The following is a 26069-nucleotide window of genomic DNA, read 5'->3' as shown; positions in this document are numbered from 1 at the left end:
CATGTCAGTGCTTAGCTGGCATGGACAGTGTGTGTTGCATTACTGTGTCCTCAAGCCTCTCCACAGGATGAGCACATCGTGTCCTTTGGTGCTTTGCTGCCAGGGCACAGCCTTGCTCCTGCCCTGGAATCTTCCCTCCCCAAAGATGCAATCCATCTCTGACGGTAAACTCTGTTTATTTGATCAGATTGGCTTGTGTATGTCTTTTCCTGTGTAGCTGTCTCAGACACGGTGCTTGCCATCTACTTTCTTTGTACAAAGCACAGAACCAGTTTTCTTACTGAGGATCTCATCATGTCAGATTTGGTGTCTTTATATGGTTTCTTGTTTCTCCTTTTGTCCTGATTTCTCACTCCTCTCCTTCCTTCTTCCCTCCTGTAAAGATAATGTATCATCCACCTATCTAATCAATTCATGTCTGTACCCTTAAGGTAAATTATGGGTGTTCCCATATCTATATTCCTGGGGCACACGGGCTTCCCTAAAGCTGTGTCCTGGAGACACTTTGGGTTCCCATGTCCATGTTATTGGGGTGCACTAAGTGTTCCCATATCTTTGTCTTTGGGGTACTGTAGGTCCTTGTGTGAGTTGTAGGTGTCTCCATTCCTATATTCCCAAGATACACTTTGGGCACTGCCACATCTGTGTTTTGGGGTGGCACCCTGGCATTACCCTGTCTTTCACTGGGATGCAAAGTGGATGCTCACACATTTTTCAAATGAATCAAAGTAATGTATGAATAGATAAATGGACCAAGAAGAAGCAGGTGCCTTGTGATGGGGAACCCTGAGGGATAGTGCCAGTCACCTGGTTTTATCACTTGGCAGTTCATCTTTACTTCACTCTGCACTCTCTTCACCAAACTGTCAGAATATTGTACTTTTGAAACAAACTCAGCCATCCATGAGATGTGCAGACAAGAGAAATGCAACGCATCTCTATAGTGTTATGAACATTTCCTCTTTTAGTTGGGGAAAACACCTATTGTTTCATGAACAGTTATATACCAAGTACTCTGCAAATGCTTTACATATGTCGCCTTATAGAATCCTCACAAATTCAAACCGGAGACAGGTGTTGTGGCACAGTGCACTAAGCCTGGCATCCTAATGCACAGTGGGATTGAGTCCCGCCTCGGTGCTTCCAGTCCAGCGTGCTGCTGTGCCTCGGAGGCAGCAGGTGGCGGCCTAAGGATTTCGGTTTCTGCCACCCGTGTGGGAGACATGTTGGAGTTCCAGGAACTTGGCTTTGGCCTAGTTCAACCTCAGCTGTTGTGGGCATTTGGGGAGGGAACCAGCAGATGAAGTATCTGTGTGTGTCTGTGTGTGTGTGTGTGTGTGTGTGTGTGTGTGTGTGTGTGTGTGTGTTTCTAATCTTTAGGAAACAACAAAATGACATGTTAAAAGTATTTAAGCTAACAAGATGTGTATCCTCATTGTTCCACTTTACTGGATGAACCGGTGAGGCTCAGGAATGTTAAAGTGCATATCCCAGGTCTAAGAGCCATGATTCAGGGTGGCAATGGCACATGAGAGGACATGAATCGGGGACCCCTGGGAATGTGCCCCTCATGCCCTCACAGCAGTGTCTGAGGGTGCCATGTGCAGTGATTTTTGTCCTGTTCCACTTAAGTCTCTTACTGAACCCAGGGAATAAACAACATTGAAACTCAGAATTTGTAATTTCTATTCCAAATAACACTGCTTTAGTCTCTGAGTTCTTGATTGGTGTTTTAAGAACATCTCTCCTAGTTTAGAGTTGTTTGTTTGTTTGTTTGTTTTAATCTCAGTTACTTCTAACAAAGCATTGCAGACTTTAAAGAGTTAGCCAAATCTGGTTATCATTTGTGTGTGTGTTTTTGATGGAATTCTAGAAAATAAGTTTGTATTACATAGAAATGTGTACATATACATGTTTATAGAAATACATATACTGAAAGAAAAATAAAAATGTTTATTACAGAAAACAGAGCAATAAGAAATTAATCTTCCTTAAAATTAAATATTTAGCCTCCATTGAAATTTCATGTCCACTGTTTTTAGTAGCTACATGTACACTTTTATTTTAAAAAATGCTCTATAAAGTATGTCACATGATAATTATATGTTTATGTATAATGTTATATATATAACACAGTTGGTACTTTTTGCTTAGGAATATATTATGAGTATTTTCTATGATAATCGATGTTCTGCTATGTGGTCTTGGGAGTATTTGTAGTCATCATGTACAAGTGCTGTAATTGAATTAAATACTTATTTTACATTTGGTATACTCACATATATTTGCTAGTGACTTTGGTGTGATTTATGCTTCTGTTGGTTTTGACAATCTCAAAAGAGGGCACAAATTAATTCCTTGTCATTAACATCTGTGTGAAGGCTAACTTTGGAGTCATTTTCACTCATCTGATGGAATTTTAAGGCCTTAACAAAGGAGACCTTGCAGTCACCTAGGGTAACTGCAGTTTTCCTGGCAAGTGAGCCAGTCTGTTCCAATACACTGTTCAATAGATGTTAGACCCAACCAAAGGCCATAGCCTGCAGCTCTTTTTTGCATATCTTTGCTCAAATGCTTCTGATCAGCATAAAGGTCTGGGTTCTGACACAAACATAGTTTGAAAAGTTGCTTCCGAAATCTTCAGAAGTGCTGCACTTCAGAATCAGCATGATTTGCAAATCCGGGAAGGAAGTTAGAGGCAGTGCAGTGGGCAGGATAGCACAGAATCCTGGCTTAGCAAATAGAAGCCAGGTCATTAATATAGACAGGGCAGAGCGTGCTCTCTGATTTGTGAGCTGCAGTCCTTCTAATTGATTTCTGCATACTTGTGGATAGGAATCTGCCCTCTTCCATTTATTTTTCTCCTGACAAGTAAGATGTGAAATGTTGTTCCATGCCTTTCTAATTTAAATGTTGCACATGCTGAGAACTGATCTTGCCAGCTATTTTAAGCTTGGCCAGAAATGTAACACGTTTGTTATTAGCCTTCTTCAGTTGGTTGGAGCCAACATTTTGTTTGGAACTCCTAGTGGCGTATCAGTCTCCTTTATAGGCATAACCTATTTCTGCCATTAAAATAGGATAAAAAGGGAGTTACTTTGTTGGTGAGCTGCTCACATCTGCAGCCTCATGAGGCAATTAGACCAGAGGTTGCTCATTTTCAGAAACTTCTTGGGAAGTGAGATTTCAATTCAAGTTTTTGGGGTTACTTTACTATGCCAGGAAGAGTAACAGGTGCAGCAGAAAAAAATAAGACGGTAAGATGCCAAGCTTCGTGCTCTTCGAGTCTTTTGACTCAGGAAGAAAGACAGACAACAACCTTAGGTGGTCTGTGAACAGTTGGCATGCACGAAGATCAGAGAAAGATGTTGGAGGGGAAGCAGTCTTTGCTTATGGTTTGCCTTTGAGGACAGTGTGCTTAGCTGACTATACCTGGCTCAACCTGCAAGCCAAATAAGGCATCTTTTATCGTATATTTTCAGTCAGTAGGTACTACCCTGATGAGCCTTCTGTGGGGTGTCCAAGATTTTTTTTTCACATTATAAAAGCATTCTAGTTATGTGGAGATTGGAATCCTTCTCTCCCACCAAGCCATCTGGGGGGGACTTTCAGTGCTGATAGAATTGCTCCGTACACTGCTCAATTCCATCATCATCAGCCACCAGCAGCACTTCAGGACTTGAAATATGGGTAGAGATGGATGCATTTTTATTTTTCTTGGGTTTCAGTTACTTTAAACGTAAATAGCCACAGGTGACAGGGGCCACCACTGGACGGAGAGAGCACAGACTGATGGCATCCCTTTGTTAGAAAGTTTCTAAACCTTCCTTTCCCTATCAGGTTGCCCCTGCTGCTCTTAATTTATTTTCTAATAGAAAATGTAGGTAGTTTGCCAAGCCCAGTTCTTCTCTGGTGCCCTGTTCCTGAAGGTTCCTTAGACCAAGGGAAGAATTCCTTCATAGATATTTAATGAAATCACCATGAAAGTCTTTCCCTAACCATAGGAATAAAGGATTCATAATTTACACATTTCTTACAACTACCATCTGAGGTGTGTTTATACCTAGGACCATAAGCCAATTCATGCTTAGTTTCGAAATTCATAAAGCATGAATTTTCTTTAAAACACTGACTACTTCATAGGCAGTGTCTCAATCATCAGACATTCAGATCAAAATTTTATTCTAGGGCTCTCATTAGGCAAGAACGTTTCGTCCTTTGTTTTCCTGATGATTAAGGAAAACCAAATGGTCCCCTCTAACTTACGCTGAAACAGTCCAGTTCCAAACACTTTACAGGTTTATGTCTCTCTCTTGACTCATCACCTTAGAGTCTTTCAGACCCTTGCTGGCAGTAGCAACGTACGTAATAGCTTTCATTAAACTAGCAGTCATGAGACCATAACAGCTATCTCAGAGAATAAAATGCACCTTCGGTGTTTGTATTGTGGTTGACGTTCACTGTAAATCTAGTGGTAGTTAGATTGCTAGGCAATTCTGTGTTGCTGTTGTTCTCCAAAGATATATATATATATTTTGCCCTGCACTATTTTAAGACAAGGTAGAAGGAAAAAGCACTAGCTTGCAGAGTCCAAAATGACAAATGACCAAGAAGTTCTTTCAGAACTCGTGCTTGACATGTTCCCTCCCACACAGTAAACCCCTTTCCTAGAGCAGATCGGAAAGATGTCCTTCTGCCAAGGCTTGCTTGTCAAAGGGCATTTCTGTACCACCTGTAGCCCGTGTGATGATGCCCACTACGCTCCCCTCCCTTCCTCTCTCTTCCCCTCCCCTCCCCTCCCCCTACATGAGGCCAGAGGCTTGAAGGTTTCTTGGTGTAGCAGACCCACAGTGAGGAGGGTTTCAGTCGCTGAGCCTGGCTCCTGCTGGTCTGTGTACCCTGTGTCAGGTACACCAACAGAAGACCGTGCATGGGGGACACTCCAAGAACATAAATGCTCCAGTATATGATGATGAAAACACAGAGAGATGGGCCATAAGCTCCTTTCTGTTGATCAGTATGCTTTCAGCCTTCACCCTCCTCATCCATTTCCACTGACAGGAAAACCCAGAGGCAATGATTTTGACATTAAAATGTTTGTACATCTCCTCACATAGTATTTCTCTAATTTTAGTTGAATACATATCCTCCTACCCCATCACCTGCTAATCTCCATTTCAAGGGAGGTGCGTGAATTATTTAGGTTGTGGTAGTTGTAGAGTTGTAATAGTGTGTGCGGGAGGGGTCTGGAAGGGGCCGGAAAGAGGGTGAACCACAGAGAGAGAGCGCATGCCAACCAGCAGAGGCGTGGACATTTACAAATATGAGATACTCTTCTAATTTTGCTTCCTTTTCTGTTCTATGATTATACAAAGGTCAATAATGGACAATATCTTCTCTCAGATCCCAGAAGCACCTTCCCTCTTGTCTTGTATTCCCACCCCCTTTGTAGGAGATAGAAACGATGAGCCAGGAGCTGATGTTTGCGTCTTTGGGAAGTGAACTAGAGGATATTGCAGCGTAGGGTCTCTCTCTTTCCCTTCCCTCGAGTCTTCCAGTGCTAAAGATGCCACCCTCCCTTCCCTTCTCTCGCACACAGTTGGTTTAGCCATAACCTTCATGAGTCTATTTTAGATATTTCACACTGTTTAAAAAATCATACCAAATTATTGTCTTCTGCGTTTTCCTTTATGTTGTTTGAATCTGCATATACTTCTTTGACTGTGTATCTTAGCCTGAAAGCCTCAGATCTGCACTGTAGGGAACTAATGTAGGCCTGATCATCTGTCAGCAAACTCTGGGTCACTGGATGTTTTAGTCATTGCCTTCAAATGGAGGAATGAAGTTACAGGTTTGATAAGTGCTTGTACATGGCGGCTTTGGGGAAATCCACCTTTCTATTTCCAATATTGAATTCCAAATTACTCTGTATTAACACATCTGTGTTCTGCCTTTTTTAATTTCAGTACCTACTAGAAATGAAAAGCTTAATCCTGCCCCCTGAGCATATCCTGAAGAGGGGAGACAGTGAAGCAATAGCATATGCATTCTTTCATTTGGCCCACTGGAAAAGGGTGGAAGGGGCTTTGAATCTTCTGCATTGTACGTGGGAAGGCAGTAAGTAATTTTCTTCCTTTGAAACTTTTTAAAAAGAATACAAAAATATGCTAGAACTGTTTTTTTTTTTGTGGTGAATATTCATGACTACGAATGAAGATATGCCTGTTGATGCTCTTGTTTTCTGTGATGACCCCTCACTAAGGAAGTTCATTGCTTAGGCTGTCCAGGTCCCTGGTGTTGATGGGTAGCACTGTGATGACTCCATCTCTACAGCTCAGAAAGACCAGTTCATGCTGTTGGTGGGTTGACTCTGACTCTCTTCCTGAAAGTACTCTGTTAATCTGACAATGGGAAGCTCTGGCATGGGGTCACACCTTGTGCTAGGTTCTACTTACCATTCCTAGGTAGCCTTTCTAAGAGGACTGCTAAAGCCAGTTATTCTTCACTACAGCTCGGTTAGGCCTGTATAAAGACAGTCAGGCGTTGAAACTAAAACAGTGGTGCTGGACTCTAGTAGTGCTCAAAGGGAGGGATGGTGTTTGCGTGTTGGCTTGTAGATGCCTGTTAGAGGGATGTCAGATGCTATCATATGAGTAAAAGTCCTAACAGCGGGTCAGATGTACTCCCTGCTCTGGAAAAGCATGTCGCCTAGCTGGGCAGTAACCAGCAGCACACAGTGAGTTTTCCGAAGAGGAAGTTCTGTGGAATAGCCCAGTCCTGGGTAACTTCATGAGTCAAATGAGATCCGAACTGAATCTAAAGGAAATAGACCAGTGTTATATAAACTAAGCCATGTGTGGCAAAATAATATACAGTGGAGGTGTTTGAGAAAATACAAATTCTTTCAAAGAGCATAGATGATTACATTTCATATGTATTGAAACTCTGCTAGCATTCATTTAAGCAAAATAAATATGACAAACTATGTTTTTCCCCCTTTCATGAGGAAACAAAACAATAATTACTAGAGTCTTATGATAATTTTTTCCTAGTTCACCCTTAATGTGATCAGCCTCACTAACACGTGTCTTTTTAGTCCATTTCACTCTGTTTATCTTCACTGCTTCCATTTTCATTCTGATAATCTTCAACTCCTCCCGTTTCCTGTCCTTCCTTAACCCAGCAGAAATCCAAGTTGGTACAGGAAGGGAGGTGAGGGGGAGTGAACCAGGTTGGGGTAACTCGAAGTCGACAGAGATGAGACTCGAGGTTGTCAGAACATTGTTTTGAAAATATTTTTCTAGAGAATGAATAATGAATTCCTTTACATAATTTATTCTTTATAACTGCAGGATGTTGATTGGAGCATTCACTGCTACTTTGTAAGTGTAACACAGTGCAGGTGTCTGGTCAGCACCAACAACTGTGCATGCTGTGTTAGGACACAGTACGTTCTCCTAGGCTTGTGTGTGGCCATAGTAGTTTGCTTTTTTGTTGCGTGTCAGATATTTTTTCTGGAATGGACAAGAGAAATGTTTATTTAAGCACAAGAAAGAAACCAGAAAGTCCAGCAAGGCTGAATATGAGGAGTGTCAATGAATGCTGGCTGTGCAAAAAAAATAAAAATTAAAAAAAAAAAAGACAAATTAGCTTACCAAATAAGAATGCGCTGCTACGTGAAGCTTTTGGAAAGAGTGATGGAATCTTACCTTCCAGCAATGGAACCTAGCACAAGTTCTATTCTACTAAGATGAAATTCACCAGTCCCTAAAGTAAGGACATAGATCGGGCAGGACAAGGGGTGAAAAAGACATGGTGTTGGGAATGGTATCATTGTAAAACAATAAAATAAATCCTGTGGGGAATGATTGCAAGTTCTGTTTGGACATGGGTGATCTGATAACAGTGGGAGATGTTCGGAATCACCTTTGGAAGAACGGGGGACCGAGAGAAACGTGCAGTGACAGGGAGCTGCCAGCCCAAGCAGGGGAGCAGCATAAGGAAAGGCAGGTTAGATTCGCAGAAGCAACTTACCAGGAGAAAAAGCAAAGGGGAATTTTTAGCTGTAAACCAGAATGGTGAGACCATCAGGTCCCTGGAGGAAAAGGATATTCTATATTTGACTGTTACAAGGAGAAACAACTCTGGAAAAGCATTTGTGCAAACAGGGAACCATGATCTCATCCAAAGTGAGTTCTGCTGCCGTTCTTTCTCCAAGGGAGCCAGCCATTCAACCAAAGAAAAGAGAACTTTGGGCGTCCTTATTCTTGTAGACTAAATGCTTCCAGAATGCCAAGAACCTTGAAGAACAGTGTGTAAGTGGGCACTGCACAGGGGCTTGCATTTATGCTCTGTTACTTCCTCCTCCTGAGGGACAGGATGGGCATCTTGGAGTTTCAGAGGAGGAAAGAGATGCATTGAGACGACCGAGTGACTTGCTGGAAGCCCTGCAGCCAGTCGCTGTTCCCTCCCTCCTCTGAGTGGATGAACCAAAGGATCAGTCATTCCGGAAATGTTTGCTCCGAAGCCAGCCCTTGTCACTGACATCATTATTTACATGCTATGGTGGTGCTTGGAGAGTTAATCATTCTGTAGACACAATTTGTATTTTGTTGTTGAGTATTGGCTCACACATTTTAAATAAAGAATGAGATCAATTTTATAGAACAAACAATGCAGACATAAACAAAAAAACTGGAAATAAATACACATGCTTTGAGTAGTTACTAGTGAATTGTGGGTTTTGACAGGAAAAATCATGTTTATTTACGTGAAAATGTCTATATTTAGAAAAAATTGTAAAACATTAGAAATAAATTTGGTCTTGTTTAAAAACAAAGCTATAAAGTGTTATGTCATTTAGAAGACAGAATTACCATTCCAACCCCAGACAACTAATGCAGTCTTATGGAATTATTTATAAGTCTGTGTTTGAGTTAAATCAAATTTCAGAGCCCTGGATTTCAAATCAGTGGACTTAGATTAGAATCCTCACCCACGTAGGTGAGATAGGTAGAGTGGTTTATACTTAACTTACTTGGGTTTTGGAAGCATTGAATGCTATGTCCACCCTAGGTTGGTGAGTTTAGGGCCAAGCAGCCCAGTTCCCTCTCAGGGCCGCGGCCCCACCCAGTCTACCCAGAATAGGCTGTAGTTCCCCCAGCACACCACTGGGTGGTGCCTTTTGACATCATCACCCTCATCATTTTTCCACTTAGAATAATTTTTTTTCTTCCTTCTGAAATTTAAGATCATTCTTCAGCTTCCTTCCAGCTTTCCTTTTTCAGTTGAAAGAACATCCAGGGAGGAGGTAACAATACCTATTTTCACCAGGTTCCATGTTTTAGATGATGATGTGCAATTTAGCTTTTGGAGATGAAAAGAAGCTCTTGGTTCTGTCAGAAGTGTTGCCTAAGGGACAAGGGTGGAAACATTTTGTTTTGCTTTTTAATGAATTTATTGTGCTGACACATTAGTCATTTTGTGGAATTGAATTTCCCACCAATCAAGCTAAAAAAAAAAAACTCCCCTTTTTGATCAAACCCCAAAGTCCAGCTGATGCATGGCAGATATTGTTTGGGTTTGAAACATATGGTGATTTAAAAAAAAAAAACCTGAATCCTCAACCACAAATACATCAGCATTTCAAAGGTTTCCAAAAATGTTTGATTCATCACGGTGCCAGCCCCTGGGATTAAACAATATGTTCCTCAAAGTCAAGATAATTAAGAGAAGTTTTGTAATGTCTCTTAGTTCATTACACAGTTTATCTGAATTACACTTAAACACTCTAGTTTCTGCTTATCCTCATATATACTGCTGCATATATGAGTTGAATATAGGAAACAGACATGGATGGAAGGCCTTATTTGGACTGGGTCTTACTGACGTGGGGGTTGTGCCTTAGCAGGCCTTGTTGTAAATGGCACAGTCCCCGCTCCACCTGTGATAAATACTGATGTGGCCTTACCGTCATCCTCTCTGCTGTGCAAGCATCTCTTTGGGCATTGTTTATGTTACAGAGCAGTGCTGTCTCCTGACTGAGTGTGGGCTCTAACTTTCTAGTTTTAAGTAGCAGAAGACAAGTGTGCCATAGGGTAAATCACTTAGGCTTCCTTTGTTTCAGTTTTTTTTTTGACCTATCAAGTAAGACTTTATTTTCTTTGTGGAGACATGCCCCCCCCCCCAAAGAATCCACTAAATAATGTATAAGATTTGAAGGTGGCACTTTTTTTTTTCCCTTAGGGAACTTGGGCAGAGTGTTTCCTTTGAGGAGAGAAAATGGTCCATTGTTGAAACATAGGATGAGATTGTGATTCTAATGTATTCTCTTTGAACCTAATGGTAAATGTTGCTTGCTGTAAGATGTGGTTATCAGGGCATTTCCTCTACCAGACCTTTCCTCCATAAGGCTGGTCCCTCTTGACTTACTAAAGCAAGATCCCACTCACACCCCTTCAATAGAACCAGTGCTAAATTTCTTAATTTTGGAGAAAGATATACTCCAATTATAGCTCACCTTCCTTGAAAGCCAGTATATAGATATCATATACATCCCACCTACTGCCCAGTGGGGCCAACCTACACTTTTCATTTAGTGAGACTTGGTGACTCACTGTAATTTGGTAAATTCTCTCTTCCTAATTGTTCCTTGTATTTAGTCAACATAGAGCTGCTCTTTGATACCAATCATTGTTTTGTAAATACAAAGGTAAATAAGATTCTGAGATGCTCTGGGAAAAACATTGATGTGTGTGTGTGTGTGGTGGAAAGAGACTTATAGAAAAGATATAGTCACTACTGTCATGAGCAGAGGCACTCAAAGAGTGTTAAGGATCACCAACAAATTAGTGACTGGGCAATCGAACCCAAGAATTTCTTTTCAAGATTGGAATAGAACATCATTTAATCCAGCCAAAGTAAAGTGGTTTTCCCAAGGCTGTGTAACTAGACAGTGGGGGAAAAAAAATGTGGGACATCACTCAGACTTTTGACTTTTGAATTTTCTTTAAAATGGTTCACATAGGACAGATGGCCATCCTGTATCTTGCTGGTTACCTACATTGTAGTCAAAAGTCAGAACAAAATTTGAATTTTAATGACAAACTTTCTGTTTCACCATGTGTACATCGAATTATTAACAAAAAAAATGTGGCATTTTTACACGTGCTAGAGTGTGACCTGCTAAAGTAGGAGCTTCCGGCTTCCTAGAGCAAGGGGAGAGTCTTTCCTTGAGCATCCGGGCATCTTGACCTCTGGTGTCACACACAGCCCTATTTTACCAGCATTACAAGGTTAATGGCATCCTCATTTTATAGGCCAAAATACTGGGACTCAGATTCATCACCCACCCACAGCCATCCTTGTTTAGATATCATCTCTGCTGCTCTCCTGTTAAAGTGTACACCCCACCAAGTCTCTCTCAAGACAGGATCCTATTATAGTGAGAATTTCCACACTTATTCTGAGCATCATTGGATCATGTTTCCCAAACTGGTTGCAGGGGGAGTATGTGCTGGGTCCCGCTTTGTATCCTATCCAGGAGGTGTCCCAACATCAGAGAGCATTCAGTTTAAGGGGTGACTGATTGTAAGAGAGCTGGAATTCAACCTCACTTCTCTCTGATGCAAGTAATCTGAATAAAGTTCTCAGATGCTCTTTGAAAAGGCAATGTGGGATTAAAAAAAAATTGCCCAATAAAATGACTTGTTGAAATGGGTGGGATGAGAGAGCATTAGAAGTCACCAGAAAAATTAGGAATCAGCTTATCAGTCCTTCAGCTCATTATTTGATTCTGTCAGGTCTTTGCCCGATATCAGTGGCAAACCTCCATATGGAGCTTGGAGCCTACATTTTGTTAGGGATGGAGAAAGGCAGGGTATTGCCTCAGTCTTGCCTGTGGATGGTGTGAGATGTTCGTGAACTGAGTCCCAGTTTCATTTGGACCCTTCAAAGCACAAATGAAATCAAGGCAGTGGAGGAGCTGGCACATGGAAGGGGAGTGCACGAATGCCACTGCTGTGCCACAGCTTAATTCTGAGTGGCCAAGCTTTTCTGTTTCAATTTCAGCCAAATACAGATATGTTTTTAATCTCTGAAATATACATTTTCTCAGAGATTTGAAGGTCATTCATAAAAATGATCTGTTCACATGATGCTTTTGCATTCTTATTTGTAACGTCAGATCACTGTTAATACTGTACTTGCAAAATTTCTGAATATTTGGCCATAGGCACAAGGCTCTGCTTGGGGCAGTTGCACGTGTTTACAGGAACCAGGAAGCGTGGGGGGGGGGCTGTGTAACTGCAAGGTTTACGCAGTGCCTTTCCCAAATTCTGTCCAGATCGCCCCTGCTTATCTCACACTTTGCTGGATCCTGCACAGCAGGGTGGGAAAAAGGATAAAGTTACAAGCAGAACCTATATTTGTTTTTGTTTAGTGAAGCCAAAAGCTTCAATATTCTTTTTATGAACTCTTTGTAAATGACAGTGACATAACCAAGAGATACGAAGAGCTCTGAAAGGATCTTCACTATCTGGGAGTGGAGGGGAAGCCAGGGAGCGTATTTGATGTGTATGTGTATATTTTTAAAATTGCATATAACCCATGTCTTCACCCTCTCTAAGAAAGACTAAAATCAATCAGAAGAAGAAAACTTGATACACAGGATTCTGTATGCCTGCCAAGTCCTGGAGGAAAGAACGACATTTAACTGAAAAGACACCAACCAACCATTAGATTCCTATGGTTGAATACGCACCAGATCCTGCACGCCTATATTTCACGTCAAAAATTGCTCCCTGAAGTGCAAACTGACGTCAATTTTGAGTAAAATTTAGCATTCAGATTTATAGCTACCTTGAAAACTAAGAGCTTATTTGTATCATATGAACCTGAACAGATTCTTAATTTTACCAGCCAGGTTGCACATGGAGAATCTGTTTTGTTATTGTTATTGTTGTTGTTTCTCATGTAGGTTTTCCAAAATGGGAAATGGTATGAGAATCTTGCCATATTACGGTATAAGTTTAAAAGCCAATGCTTCTCAGAAGAGATTTTAGTATATCTTATAAAGGTCTTAGAAAGGTTTAATGCTTTCCCCTCCCCTCTACAAGTCCAGTCTGCGGAGAGACACTGGCCCTTCGAGGGATCTCTCCGTGTCCGTGACGCCTGCAAGGAACTCCTCTTGCTTGTTCTAGTGGGCAAAAGTCATTTTTGTTTGCGTCAAAGAAAAGGTCGGAATGAACTAGGGTGAGCCTTTCATTTTAAGAAGAGCTAAAGTCTGGGGCGTTTTTTAATGTTTTAATCTCCATTTAATAGGTTTCTGTTACAAGAAGAAAATTGATAACATTTTTACCTCAGCAAACTGCCAGCAAACTGGCTCTGCTCTAATCCCACATTTATAGTGATTTATACTCTCCGTGGCCATGTGCTGTAACCTCAGAGTGATACCACTGTGGTGTGGATTGACTGCATTCCAAACGCTGGAATCACATACATAATGTTTTTACTTTTAAATAATATTCAGACACCAGAATAAATACCATATGTGCACTGATGCTGGGTACAACAGAACCCTGTCATGTGTGTATGGGGTGGGGGGAGGAGTGGAGAACATTCTTTGTTTCTGATTCCTGTTTGAAGTAAGTATGCAAAAGGTAAATATGTACATTGACAGCATTTTGAGAAGGGAATTATACATCTGAGGATGTGGCTACAATTCCTGGAGATGCAGCATTTACAACTAAACTGATTGGCCTGCGTTGCCACCATCCCTCTCACTGCCACACACAAGGCAAGGACTGCGATCTGACATTTCCAGGGCAGGATCTGGCTGTTGTATTTTATGTCTACGGCATGCTGTAGTTAAAGGACATCTGCTGAAGAAAAACGACCTTCACGAGCACTCTTCATACGAACCGTGAGACTAACATGCCGATGACATTGAAACAGAGAGAGTAACACACTTGATAATGGGGAAGGACGAATGGATTGGGAAGGCATAATTCAGTGTGGGGGCAATGTCATCCGATGCCACAAAAGTGGAGTTGAGGTGGCCTGACATCATCAAAATACAGATAATCAATCTCTCCAGCTTCACTTTTTCCCACATGATGCTGAAGATTTAAAAGTTTCATGAAGTTTAGAAATACCTCCCAAGTCATGCATTTTTGCATTTTTGTTTTTATCCATCTTGGTTGGAGTCCTAATCCACTTAGACATATTTTTAAAATAGACATGGTAGAATGCCTTTCATATTTGTACATCTGTAACAAGCTCCAACAAGTCAATCCCCATTTGCTTCTTGGGGAAGCATTTCCAATCCAGGTTTGTATGATTACCATTGGCTGAGCTGTATTGAATTAGTGCTCATAACATTTTTATAATATTTTATACATGATGAAACCCTGGGCATTGAAATTGATGGCTTCCCTACCCCTTTCCATCCCCATCCCCACCCAGTTTTTGCATGGTTTGCCCAGAATATATAGTGTGAGATTAATGCGTAATACATCATCATGTATCTGACATTCTGTCTGGCACAGGACACGGCTGGGTAAGTAGGGCCTCCCCTGCAGGAGTGTTCCCGACCATTACGAAAATATGGAAAAGTCTCTCTTTGCAATTGGGAGGTTAGGAGACAAACAAGGACCTTCTAACGTGGTGTTCCTCTTTTTCAGCTTTCCGGATGATCCCTTACCCCTTGGAAAAAGGGCACCTGTTTTACCCTTACCCCATCTGCACAGAAACAGCAGACCGAGAGCTGCTGCCGTGTGAGTGTCATTTTTTCTTAGTCCTCTCTCCGCAGCCCGTGAGGGCAGCCTGGCCAGAGGGGGTGGTGGGAAGAAGTGGGAATGATAAATGTCTATAACGTTCTTTGTCTTTTATTGCTTTGCTTTCTTCCCAACCCCTGCTCTTGTTTGATAGCATATGTATTAAAGTGAGTTATGCGAGTGGGTTTGGCTTCAAGCTCTCCAAATTTATCAAAGGGAAAGATGCCAAAAGACTGAAATAGAGATGGAAGAAGCATCGTGTGCTGATGGGCCTGTGCCCAGAGACCCCCCGGTTTGGGGTAGATTTTTCCCCTGCACCAGCCCCTGCTAGGGGGTTCTGTCCTCCAGCTGGTCAGAGGAGGTCTGTACCGAATGCAGCTCAGAGAGCAAGTGCTGACTTGAGAGGGAGCTGCCGATGAGTCATGGGTGGGAGGGCAACGCCAGGGTGCTGGCCTGACTGGGCGGAGCCACGGGCGGGGCGGGGGTGCCGTGGCTGGTGACGCAGTGCTCCTGGCCGGAGGGATGCTGCGGGGCCTCTCGTGGGTTGCACAGAATGAGTTGGCGTAACATGTGCGGAGCACACGTGCAGCCTCAGCACACGCGAGGAAAGCCCTGTCCTCGAGAACCTTGCAAGCAGGCAGCCTGATGGCCCCTACCACATGTGGAAAATATTATTTTGGTTTTCTGCAATACAACATTGTTTTGACAATTCGGCCTAAATAGTGATTATCAGATCAGACTGCGTGTACAGCTCGTATCCAGGCTCTTGACCGGTCCTGACGGGGACATAGTTTTCTTCCTCAGATAATGAGCTCCACGCTTTGACTATTTCTCTGTTCCCTGTCCTCACTTCTGCCTTGTCTTTCCTGTTACCAGCCCGCCCCGGTTATACGAAGGTCTGGTCACTATGACTCGGAGAAATAGTGGGACTTGGGAGCCCGGCGAGCGCAGGGAGTATTCAGATGCCAGCACCGTGGAGCCAACCACAGGGCTCCCTTTGATAGCATCCGGGTCAAAGGCCAAACTGGTCGTGAGACGGAGGCAGCAGGAGGTGCAGCCTCCCTTGCCGGGAACGAATGTGCGAGATGTTCCATGGGGAACCGAGGGAGTTCAGCGATATTCTCCTCATTGTCTGAGTTTTATTGTTTAAAAAACAAAAAAGGCTTTGGTGCCTCACACAGCATTATGTTTTCTTTCAGCCATGCCTGCCATGGGGCCATAGTTTACCTTTTGACTCTCTCTTCAGGGAGAGGGGCCTGCTGAACTTTCAGTTTTCTGCTAAGACAGTTTTCCGAAAAGCACAGTGTTTTTAAATGTTTTAATTGAGTCCCACGAAGTTTCCATGGAGATAGATTAGCTATTAGAACAAGATTACAGAGTTCTCACAAGAAAAACTCCATCAGGATCGTCTCTGGGAGCCTGAAATAGAAGAATTGTAGCTCCCTTGGATGTAAGTGAAGGCAGTGGTTCAAGCCTGTGTCCCTGCAGATCCTTCCTGAGGTAGGAGGGAGGCCATGCGGCAGGTTGGCTGTCTGCAGTGCAGCCTCTAAGTGGCCCATTAAAAGGAGACATTTCGTCACAGTCGGTCCCGAGAGCAGTTGCACCGTGTGTTTGATTCCTGTTGGGCCAAGTCACCTGGATTCGGGTAGGCACGCCCTTCTGGGCTGCATGCTCTCCTGAGCCTGTCCCCTCGCATTGAGCAATGCGGATTCACACTTACGGCTCTGAGCAACAGGGACCGCGTGTCTGAGGAGGGGCGTCTGGATCCTGTATTTCCCAAGAAGAGTGGGCTCCTCAAGCCCTTTCAGTTAGAGCGGTGATGGTGCTCCCCTGCAGCTGCCCAGCTCATCTCCCCAGCTTCCAGGCCCAGCACGTGGCCCTTTCTGCACTGGCCAAAGCACAGCCCATCCCACTGCAGTCACAGGCAGCCACTCCCTGAACAGAATGGACGAGTTGATTCTCGGCTGTTTTTGTGTTAGAGCTTTTTGATTATCCTCAAACCCAGTGTCTGAAGCTTGGAAGTTGCGAAAGGCACTCTAAAGAAGCACCTGGTTTTTTGTCTTGTGATGATCGTTGGAAGTATATTAATCAAGGGTCTCCTGCAGTTGGCCTTGACCCTCAACCGGTGCAGGGTGATCAGGCCAGCATGTGAGGTTTTTGTTAAATGTCTCTGTCGGGGTAGTATTGTCCACTGACATTTTTAAAATGTGCCAGGAAAAAGACAAAGCAAGGTAAACTAACTTTGCCTCACAATAATGATATGGCAAAATGCAGAAAGATGAAAATAGAGACCAGGGATTTTTCCCCTTTTCCCCCCAGTACATTTGGTTTGGGATTTTTATAGGTGTCATACAGCGAGTGTGTGTTTGGTTCTTTTGTGGAGAAACATTATGTATCAGGCATAGAGGATGCGACTATTCCTGTCTGGGTGTGTGTGCCATCACATGGAGCCTCTAGTGAGAGCCCTGAAGGTTGGTCATGGACTTGGGAGAGCCAGTCAGGGCTGGGTCAGACGTTGGCTGTGCTTTGCCAAGTGTCCTGCCTTTTTCATTCCAACAGGAAAAGCTGAATCTACAAAGAATCCGCCCCAGCCTACAGAAATCCCCCAGGAGTGTGCTTCCCACGGCCCTTATGGTTCCCTTTCGGTCTTCTCCACAGCTTTCCATGAAGTCTCAGTTTACCCAAAGAAGGAGCTCCCCTTCTTTATTCTCTTCACTGCTGGATTGTGTTCCTTCACAGCCATGCTGGCTCTCCTGACACATCAGTTCCCGGAACTTATGGGAGTCTTCGCAAAGGCCGTGAGTGTTTGCCAAGAAGGGGGCCTCCAGGGACACGCAGGGAAAGCCAGAGGAGGCAGCCTAGGGGGAACTTCGCATTGTCGCACAGAGCATTTGCAAACCGTTCAAAGTTCACTATCACCAGTGAAATCGAAGAGTTAAGGTTCAAGGGATAAAATGTGGGTTATTCATGCATGCCTTGCCTCATTTCACCAAGCAAATTCTCAACAGTTTAAAAAAAAAAAAACTCAAAATCCAAAAAGGTAGATGAAATAATGTACAGACTGTTAGCAAATGAGGAATGTGTGGGGAGTTGTTTAGTTTTGTATAAACCAAATGTGTCGTTATTTCTTTGGCTACCAAAGGGGCTTTCCTTCATGAGGATGAGATGTACGACAATTTAAATAGTTTGTTAAATGACCACAAGCCTTTAGCTCATTTAGGGAATGAACTGAGAGGGTGTGAAAGGCTTCAGAAATATGTTTCGTGACAATTAGATATAAGCAAATCCAATGAGAGTCTCTAAGGATGGACGGAGAGGGGAGTTAGAAAAGCCATCTAAATGGATAGCGCAGGGCCTTTGTCCCCAGGTTGAGAACTGACCATTTCAGCCTGGCCATGCAGTGAGGGCAGGCGCACCGATGTGGCCATAGATGAGTCTTAAACAAAAAGAATAGGGGAAGAGAATTACCAGTTGCTTCCCTGGAATTCCATTCAGATTTCAAGATGAGTGGACTCAGAAAGGATCATTTCTAACTTGGTTGGGTTGATTTAATCCCTTTCCAGATGATTGACATTTTCTGCTCGGCAGTTCAGGGCCTGGAATTGCAAGAGTGTTTTCATGTATGTTGAAGATGAACTGGGAATTCCACCGGCTCCTCAATCTCCACATTTCCAAAATTGAGCTCATCATCCTTCCCCCCTCTCCGCCCCAACCAGCACCCAAACTGCCCCTCCTCAGGTTTCCCGACTTCCACCAGTGGGCCTGCCATCTATTCAGTTACTCAAGCCAGCATCTCAGCAGCCCTCCCTCGTTTCCTCCATCCCGTCCCTCTTGGCCTTCGCAGTCTGTCCGTTCTAACCTTCGAGCAGCCAGGTGTTCTGCCAGTGTGATTTACCTCTTCTTTTTCTCCATGTCTCACCACAGCAGCTCTCTTACGTTAGGTCCTTGTTATTCCTTGTATAGGCTCCTGCATTGGGCTTAACTGGTCTCCCAGCTCCTAGTCTTTGCCAATCTTTTTCCTCCATACTGACAGAAGAATGATCTTCCTATATTGAAAATCTAAGCACGTCACTTCCCTGCTTGAATATCTCCAATGGTTTCCTACCCACTGCAGGACAAAGTGCAGATGGTTAGCATGACATCCAGAGCCTTTGATCATCTGCCCTTGCTTGCCTCTTCTGCCTCCTCTGTCCCAACTTGCGCACAGACCGCTACTCTTTGCTCCTAATGCGTTGCTCACCGTCCGCAGATGCACCAGATAGATGCTCGCCCACCTCAGCGCGTTTGCATGTGCTGTTTGCACACAATGTTCTTCTTTGTCACTGGCTGCATTGTCACTCCACTAACACCTGTTCACTTTTCCATGCTCAGCTTTCTTTAGATTTCTCCTGAGCTGAGTTAGATATCACACTGTGATTCCACAGTGTTCCATGGGTGCCTATATCATCACATTTATTACGCTGTATGATGACTGTTGAAAACTTGCCTGTCCATCTGTAGAATGTGAGCTCCTTGAGAGCAGGACTGTGTCTTCCTCATCACTGTATCCCCAAAGCTTTGCACAGTGCCTCATACGTAGGTTTTCAATAAATGATTAAAAAAAGATAAATGGTAGTGGTCTCTGCAGAAATAATCAATGTAAAATCAGACAAGCTTCTGCACCCTTTTCTCCCTTTGCAGTTGCAGTCATGCATTCTTAGAGTTGAAAGGAACTGTAAACAAATTGCCTTCAACAGTAACACCCAGCAGAGGCCATTTAGACCCATCTTGAATACTTCTAGTGATTTGGAGCTCACTTCCCTAACAGCAAAGCTCATTCAGTTGTTGAATCACTCAGAATTCTGCCCGTCATTACTAAGATATGCCTTCTTTCATTTCCACTCATTATTTTTATCCTGCCAAACAAACCTACTTTCTCTTTAAAATTCTTAAAACAGCTCGTTTCTCCGTGGCCCCCTTCTCTTTCTCCAGCCTGATTATTTTAAATATCCTTAAATCTGCTTTACATATTAGATTTCCAAATTCAGTATCACTGAGGTTGCCACCTTGCATGTTGCTTAGTTTATGGAGACACACTATTCATTATCCTAGTCTGAGTAAAAGTAGTTATTAAAACCCTGAGCATGTTAGATGTGACCTTCATAAAATTTTGATAATAATATATGTACATTAGATAATCACTGTCCCACCTTGTTTCTCTCTTAAGCATGTTTTTGAATATTTTTGTCAAAGAATATCCTTGGGCCAATAGTGATCTAGAATCAGTGCATTGATTCACAGCCTCTAGCATGCATAGAATTCACCTGGTCGTGCCACCAGCAATTCAAAATCCTGAGTGTTAACACTCAGAAAGCTGTATTTTTAACATGGCCCAGGCGATCCTGAGGATGGGGGTTGGGGACCACATTCCCTTCCAAAGACATCAGTGTCACCAATCCTTTGAGCAACTGTTTGCAGCCAAGTGGTAGCTGGTTGAGCTGTAAGGCAGCTTCCACAGGGTCGATGCCTGCTGCCACTTGTGACTGGCTTGGTCCAGGTGTCACATGGGCCTTTCAGCTGTCAAAGGTTCAGCTTTGCGAACAAGGCTGAGAACCACCACGTGAATGAACAGGCTGACTGCCCGAGACTTCCTTAATCAGCAAGGGCAGTGGGAGGTGATGGGCTTTTACACAGACTATGACTAGCTGTGCTCCAGATGCCAGAAAGGTGATCTGGCTAAGGATGCTCACCAAGAGGCCAATCTCAGTTCGTATTTCCAAGACTGTTTTTGGTTTTTCAGGCTAGAAGCAAATGATTTTATAAAATAAAAATATTTGCCTTCAGGGTCCGCATGTTTCCTATATATGTGTTAGTTTGATCAGTTGTCCATGATCTTCAAGTGTTGTTTAAAGAAGTTTGTTTTTAAACCTCTGTCTGGAGGAACACATTTATCTTGCCCTCTGTTGGGGTCTAGCGGTCTCCAGAAGGTCTGGTGAGACTTGGTGGGGAAGGAAGATGGATGGCCTGAGAGAGACAAGCCCCTCCCCACCCCCGCCCCCCGGGCCTTCTCCAGCATCCTTTCCACTGTCACTTGCATCAAGCCCACCCTGCACCCCACAGGTTATCACAGCTGCCCAAAAGGCCATTTGCAGCTTGTGAAAATGATTTTCTCAGCCTTCTCCTGAGATAATGTCCCTGGGATAATGACTTTGAGTAGATGCAGAGAGATTGCACTGCCACCCCGCCAGGCTGAGCAGCTTGGGAACTCGGCCACATGTTTACATGTTGGTCTGCAGCCAGCAAGGCATCCCACAGTGAGGGAAGAATTGCTGAAAGACAGTCCAAGGAGGGGCTTCATGGCCTGCCCTGCTCCCATGTGATGGACCTTAATGTCTTAAGACTACCTCTTCCTCGGATATTTAGCCACCTAGGCAGATAAGGTTGCTCATAAATAAGTTATGCCAGGCTCCCTCCTCATGGAGTGTGGGAAGATCTCCCGGGCTGACCTTCTGTTCTGAAAGGCCCTGTGTTTTAACCCCTCTGGTGCCTCTCCTTCCAGAGCCTGAGCCCCCTGACTTTTGACTCTCACCTTCACTTATAAGCCCTGACCTCTTTGAAGTCTGATATTGATTAAAGTGAAATGTCGATTATCTGATGGCACCAGGGCACCTGGAACATATTCAGATAAGCAGAGGCAACTGGCCACTCATGCAGCCTATTGGGAGCCATGACCTTCTTCTAAGTAATGGTGGCTCAGGAAGAGAAGGATCAGGCGATTCAAGTCAGTCAGTCAGTCTCTCTCTCTCAGCTGAGTTGCTTTCTCTCACCACATGGCACTGATTGAATCATGGGGGCATTTTGGTTTGGGCTCTCTGCCCTCTGAACAGAGGTTTTAGGTATTGAGATAGATAGGCTGTTCCAGGGTTGCCTGGGGTTGCTCATGCAGACTTAACTTTTCAAGCAATAAATTTCTGCCCAATTCCAGAAGTGAAAGTGCCTGTGTATCGGTTGGGTCTTGGGCAAAAGCAGTATTGACTAATTTTCAGGTGTGTAAGAAAGTACGACTAAGCATAACCAGCAAGGCACGCTCCTGCAAAGTTTCAAAGCTACCACCTGCTGAAAGTGGTGGATGTCGATCTGCTTCTCAAAGACAAGTGCTCAGGCACTTTGCATGCCTCACCACGCTGTCTCCTTTCTCCTCCTGGTGTGGGGTGGGGAGGAGAGCGTGGGGAGACATGCCAGGAAGAAGGCAGCCTATTTGCAGGAGAGCCAGTTAGGCTCTCAAGGATAAAGTTCAAAGGAATCTTTGTCCATTCCCCCCAAGGATGGAGCATTCTAAATGTGAAGGAGAGACATAAATTAGCATTGCATGCATTTTAGGCAAAGGGCCTTAATTCTCTTGCAAAACCCTTGTTGAAAATACCAATTGGAATACAGGAAAGAAGGCTCCTGTGTATGTTACCCTGCAGTTTGGGCATCAAATAGAGTGAAATTTCCTCTTGATTTGGAGCATCATGGACTTTTTAGGTCGGTGCCCAAAGGAAAGTAAAAACGAAGAAAAAGCACCTTTGTCTTGAATTAACTGTGCGATTTATTCTCTGTTCATTCTGTATCTCAGGTTGAGGCTCCTGGTGTCCCCGCTTCTCAGTGTGGGCGGTCACCCAGACTGAAGACTTGGAATGACACCTGTCACAACCCTGGCACATGTCTCATATTTAGCCATTCCTTTCCCACTCCCTCACAAATTCAGCAGTTCTGAATGTTTTTGGTCGGGTCTTTAGGATGTGGTAACTTCACCAGCAAAATCTCTTTGTTTATGGAGTTCTATCTTCCAACACCTGTTGGAATCTCTGGCTTATCCAGACCACTTAAGCACTTATCTCCTCTTTTAGAGTTGAGTATTATGGGAAAATGCTGTGGTTTATTGAGCCATAGCAGAGAGAGAGAGAGAGAGAGAGAGAGTGTTTGAAAGGGACACATGATAATTACAACACATATTTAAGTATGTATATTTACAAGGGGTGAAAGTTCATGGGAAATAGAACCAAAAGATTATTTTGGCCACAAAAACTTGAAATCCTTGCATCTGAAGTCTTTTAAAGTGCATAGAAAATGTGTAGTATAAATTTTTTACTAATACAAATCATTGAATTTCATCTTGCTATGAACTTTTCTCCCATCCAAGCACTAACCAGGCCCGCCCCTGCTTAGCTTCAGAGATCAGACGAAGTCGGGTGCATTCAGGGTGGTATGGCCGTAGACACTATGAACTTTTCTGAAAAACTCATTCTATACATGTTTAATTTTATATTGTATTGAATTGATTTCATTGCTAGGCTTGTTCCACATTTATTAATCCTCTGATATGAGGATTTTACAAGCATATTCAGTGGCAGATTGAGCAGTAAGTACTCCTGTCTGAATTCAGTGTCTCAGTAATTGTCTCCTAACTGCTTCATGAATGGGACCCAGTTTAGTTCTAAACTGTGGGGAGAGGTAGGCCATCCATCCAGTAGGATGAGCATCCCAAGAAGGTTGTCAAAAACTGCCATCCACCTGACATCCATTTGAGGGCAGGACAACTGTGCTTTTGCTCAAGCATAAACACAGCTATCTGTTCCTTACCTGTGCCCCGGCCTCGTGCAGGTTCCTCCCAAGCAGATTCTGGTCACTCTGAAACTTGCCCTCTATATATGCCAACTCAACTGAGCTGCACGTCATTTCCCTTGCCTTCCTGTTTCTTCTGTGGCTGCCTTTTGTTTTTGTGTTTTGACCCTGTTAGGCCCACCCAGCTCCTATTTTTCATCCTTATTCCATTTCTTCTATCATGCTTCTCCAACCATCCATTGGGATCTTTCTTGAGAAGTTTTTCCTGATCCTTTTAATATCATTTTTCTGAACTCTTCTGATTCTTTGTTCCAGCTTCTGTCTTGCGTGGCTATCCTGCTGTGGTGTAACTGGCCATTGTTTTGCTCCGCCCAGCCCGAGTGGCTTTGTCCCCTCCATCTGTGGGCCTTGAGCTCTCTGGCCAGGGAAAGGGGTTGGAAATATTATTCTGAACTCCTTACTGAGTTTATGTAATTGATGAAAGTGACAGAATAGAAATGGATTCCAAATGAACACTAATCAGTTTCCTTTATGCAAATCTCATACTTGGTGATCAAGCTATAATGTGTTCCAAAGTCTTTCCAAGTGTGTGGTCTCAAAAGACCAAAAACAAACAAATAAACAAGAATACATTCCTGAGGTCAGTGAATTTAGGAAACTTGCCTACCATACCTCTTCATGAAGACCCAGAATCCATGGAATATAAGCCTAAGCAGGAGCCTTTTTGACCCTATTAAATGTTCTCTCTGCTAAACTTTTTTAATGGCAGAACCACATGCCCCTCCGTGAATGGTGTACACCCTCTGTTATCCCTTCTGTGGGAAATCCTGGGTGGAGTAGGCAGAACTGTGCTATGAGCAAGGGATTAGGACAGAGTTCTACAGTAGAACCAAGTGTTGGACCATGGCGGGATGATATGGGACAAACAGACCATCCGTGTATCATCTCTTCCCTACCTGTGGGGTCTACCCCTCCTGCCACATGCTGTGTGGTTTGTGGAAGGAAGCGGGCTCTTCAGAAATGTGGCAAATGCATCTGAGGCCAGGGGCCTGACTCGTGAAAGGCATAACTAGGGAGCATTGTTCTCTGCATGAAAAGAGGAAGGAATTTAGTAGCTGAATAAAGATTACTAAAGGGCCGCGCCAAACCTCCCCCCCCCCAACCGCCACGGACAAGGACAAGCCCCTGCAGAGTGGGCAGCTCACAGCCAAGGGGATGCCTGCAGCCAAGCAGATGGCTCAGAAATAAACAGGACTGCAAAGGTGCTGGAGAGGCAGCCGGATCCCAGAGCAGTTTACATCCATCAAACCAACTGGCTGAACAGGTGGTCTAGACTGTCACTGTTTCCCCTAAAGTCTTCAGCCCGCTTGCCACCCAGCTGTCATTCCTGTTGGATGACACTGATCACCATGTGGGCAGCCAGCAGATCCCGAAGACAAGTGGGATGACCTGTGTACCACGCAGGTCGACTGTGCACTGAGTGAGGGGGCTCTGAGCAGACGCTGCTTCCCTTATCTCCCGGGGCAGGCAGCAGACACTGGAATGCAGCTCTCCCCGTCAAGCCACGTTTCCTGTAGAGGTCAAGATGAGATTGCAACGTCCAAAGGCTTAGTGTTCACGCATGAGTCATAGAGCTGCATCGGGCAGTCCCGAACCGAGTCGCTCCTAACTGCTGTGTCTCTCTGGTTTCGTTGCAGTTCCTCAGCACTTTGTTTGCCCCTTTAAACTTTGTCATGGAGAAGGTGGAAAGCATCCTCCCGTCCAGCCTGTGGCACCAGCTCACGCGGATCTGAGGGAGCCCGCCACGCTTGCTCACCTCGCCCCGCTGGCTGCCTCCTCTCTCCCGTGTCCACTGCTCACGGACCGCGGGAGGGCGTGACGCTGCCAGGGGGAAGCCATCCCAAGACGGCGGAGTGTTCATGGACTGTCCCTTCCATATTAAAGGCTGTTTGGTTGTACACAATTCCTTCATGTTCAGTTCTATTTTATTTTGCCTTCAGAAAAGAAGAAAAAAAAACATCAAAAATAAACTTTTGTGTATTGCAGCAACCGGTTGTGTGTGCCCATGTCTTACAGCTCCGAGTGGTGGCGTCCCAAACTCAGCCTACACGTTTGTTTCATTTGCCAGGGACTCAGATCTTTGGAATACCAAGGGTCTCTTTGGTGATGCCACTCTGCCAGTCTGAACAATCTGTTACAGTTAGTGACTTGAAACTGGAATTTTGGATTCAAAATAGTTGTTTTTCAACCCAAACAGTGTCCTACCAGGCCAAATGCATGAAAAAAGCTTCCAAAATGAATAACAGGAAGCAGGAATGGAGTGTCCCAATTCAGACTCCATCTAGGATGGTATACAACTGTCATTCCAGGAATTATTTGTGTTTTGCTATTAGAAAACTATGAGAAGGAAACTTCTGACAATATGCTACCATCCCAACAGTCTGATAGAAACAAACCCCTTTACCAAACTTGCCATATTTAAAAGCGAATTGCTTTATTTGGGGGGCAGAAAGAGAGCTCCCATCTGCTGGTCCATTTCCCAAATGCCATAGCAGGCAGAATCTAAAGCCAGATTGTGGGAACTGAATCCAGGTTGCCCATGCGGATGGCAGGGGCCCAAGCCATCACTTGCTGCCTCCCAAGATTGGTACAGACAGGAAGACAGGTCAGAAGTGAAGTAGTTGGGACTCCAACCAGGCTCTCCAATCC

General features: G+C 43.9%; 1 protein-coding gene across 10 annotated transcripts in view; it reads left to right on the top strand.

Annotated features, from left to right (window-relative positions):
* The window catches only part of ST7 (suppression of tumorigenicity 7), a 185257-nt gene extending 159848 nt beyond the window's left edge, over positions 1–25409 (top strand). For 6 of the 10 annotated variants that reach the window (XM_041002393.1, XM_041002396.1, XM_041002400.1 and 3 more), the window contains 4 exons: positions 5967–6117; positions 14682–14774; positions 17433–17572; positions 25058–25409. In XM_041002393.1, the coding sequence (XP_040858327.1) occupies positions 5967–6117; positions 14682–14774; positions 17433–17572; positions 25058–25153 (480 nt within the window). In that variant the 3' untranslated portion in view covers positions 25154–25409. Of the gene's footprint in view, positions 1–5966; positions 6118–14681; positions 14775–17432; positions 17573–18337; positions 19893–25057 lie in introns of those variants that run through there. The other 4 variants (XM_041002394.1, XM_041002395.1, XM_041002398.1 and 1 more) reach the window with 4 other exon arrangements.
* The last annotated feature ends 660 nt before the right edge of the window (positions 25410–26069 follow it).

This window comes from Ochotona curzoniae, unplaced genomic scaffold (assembly GCF_017591425.1).
Source record: "Ochotona curzoniae isolate NIBS_2020 unplaced genomic scaffold, NIBS_Ocur_1.0 scaffold_2476, whole genome shotgun sequence".
NCBI classification, from domain to species: domain Eukaryota; kingdom Metazoa; phylum Chordata; class Mammalia; order Lagomorpha; family Ochotonidae; genus Ochotona; species Ochotona curzoniae.
Note: the sequence above shows the minus strand (reverse complement) of the source record. Positions and strands in the feature narration are given on the sequence as shown.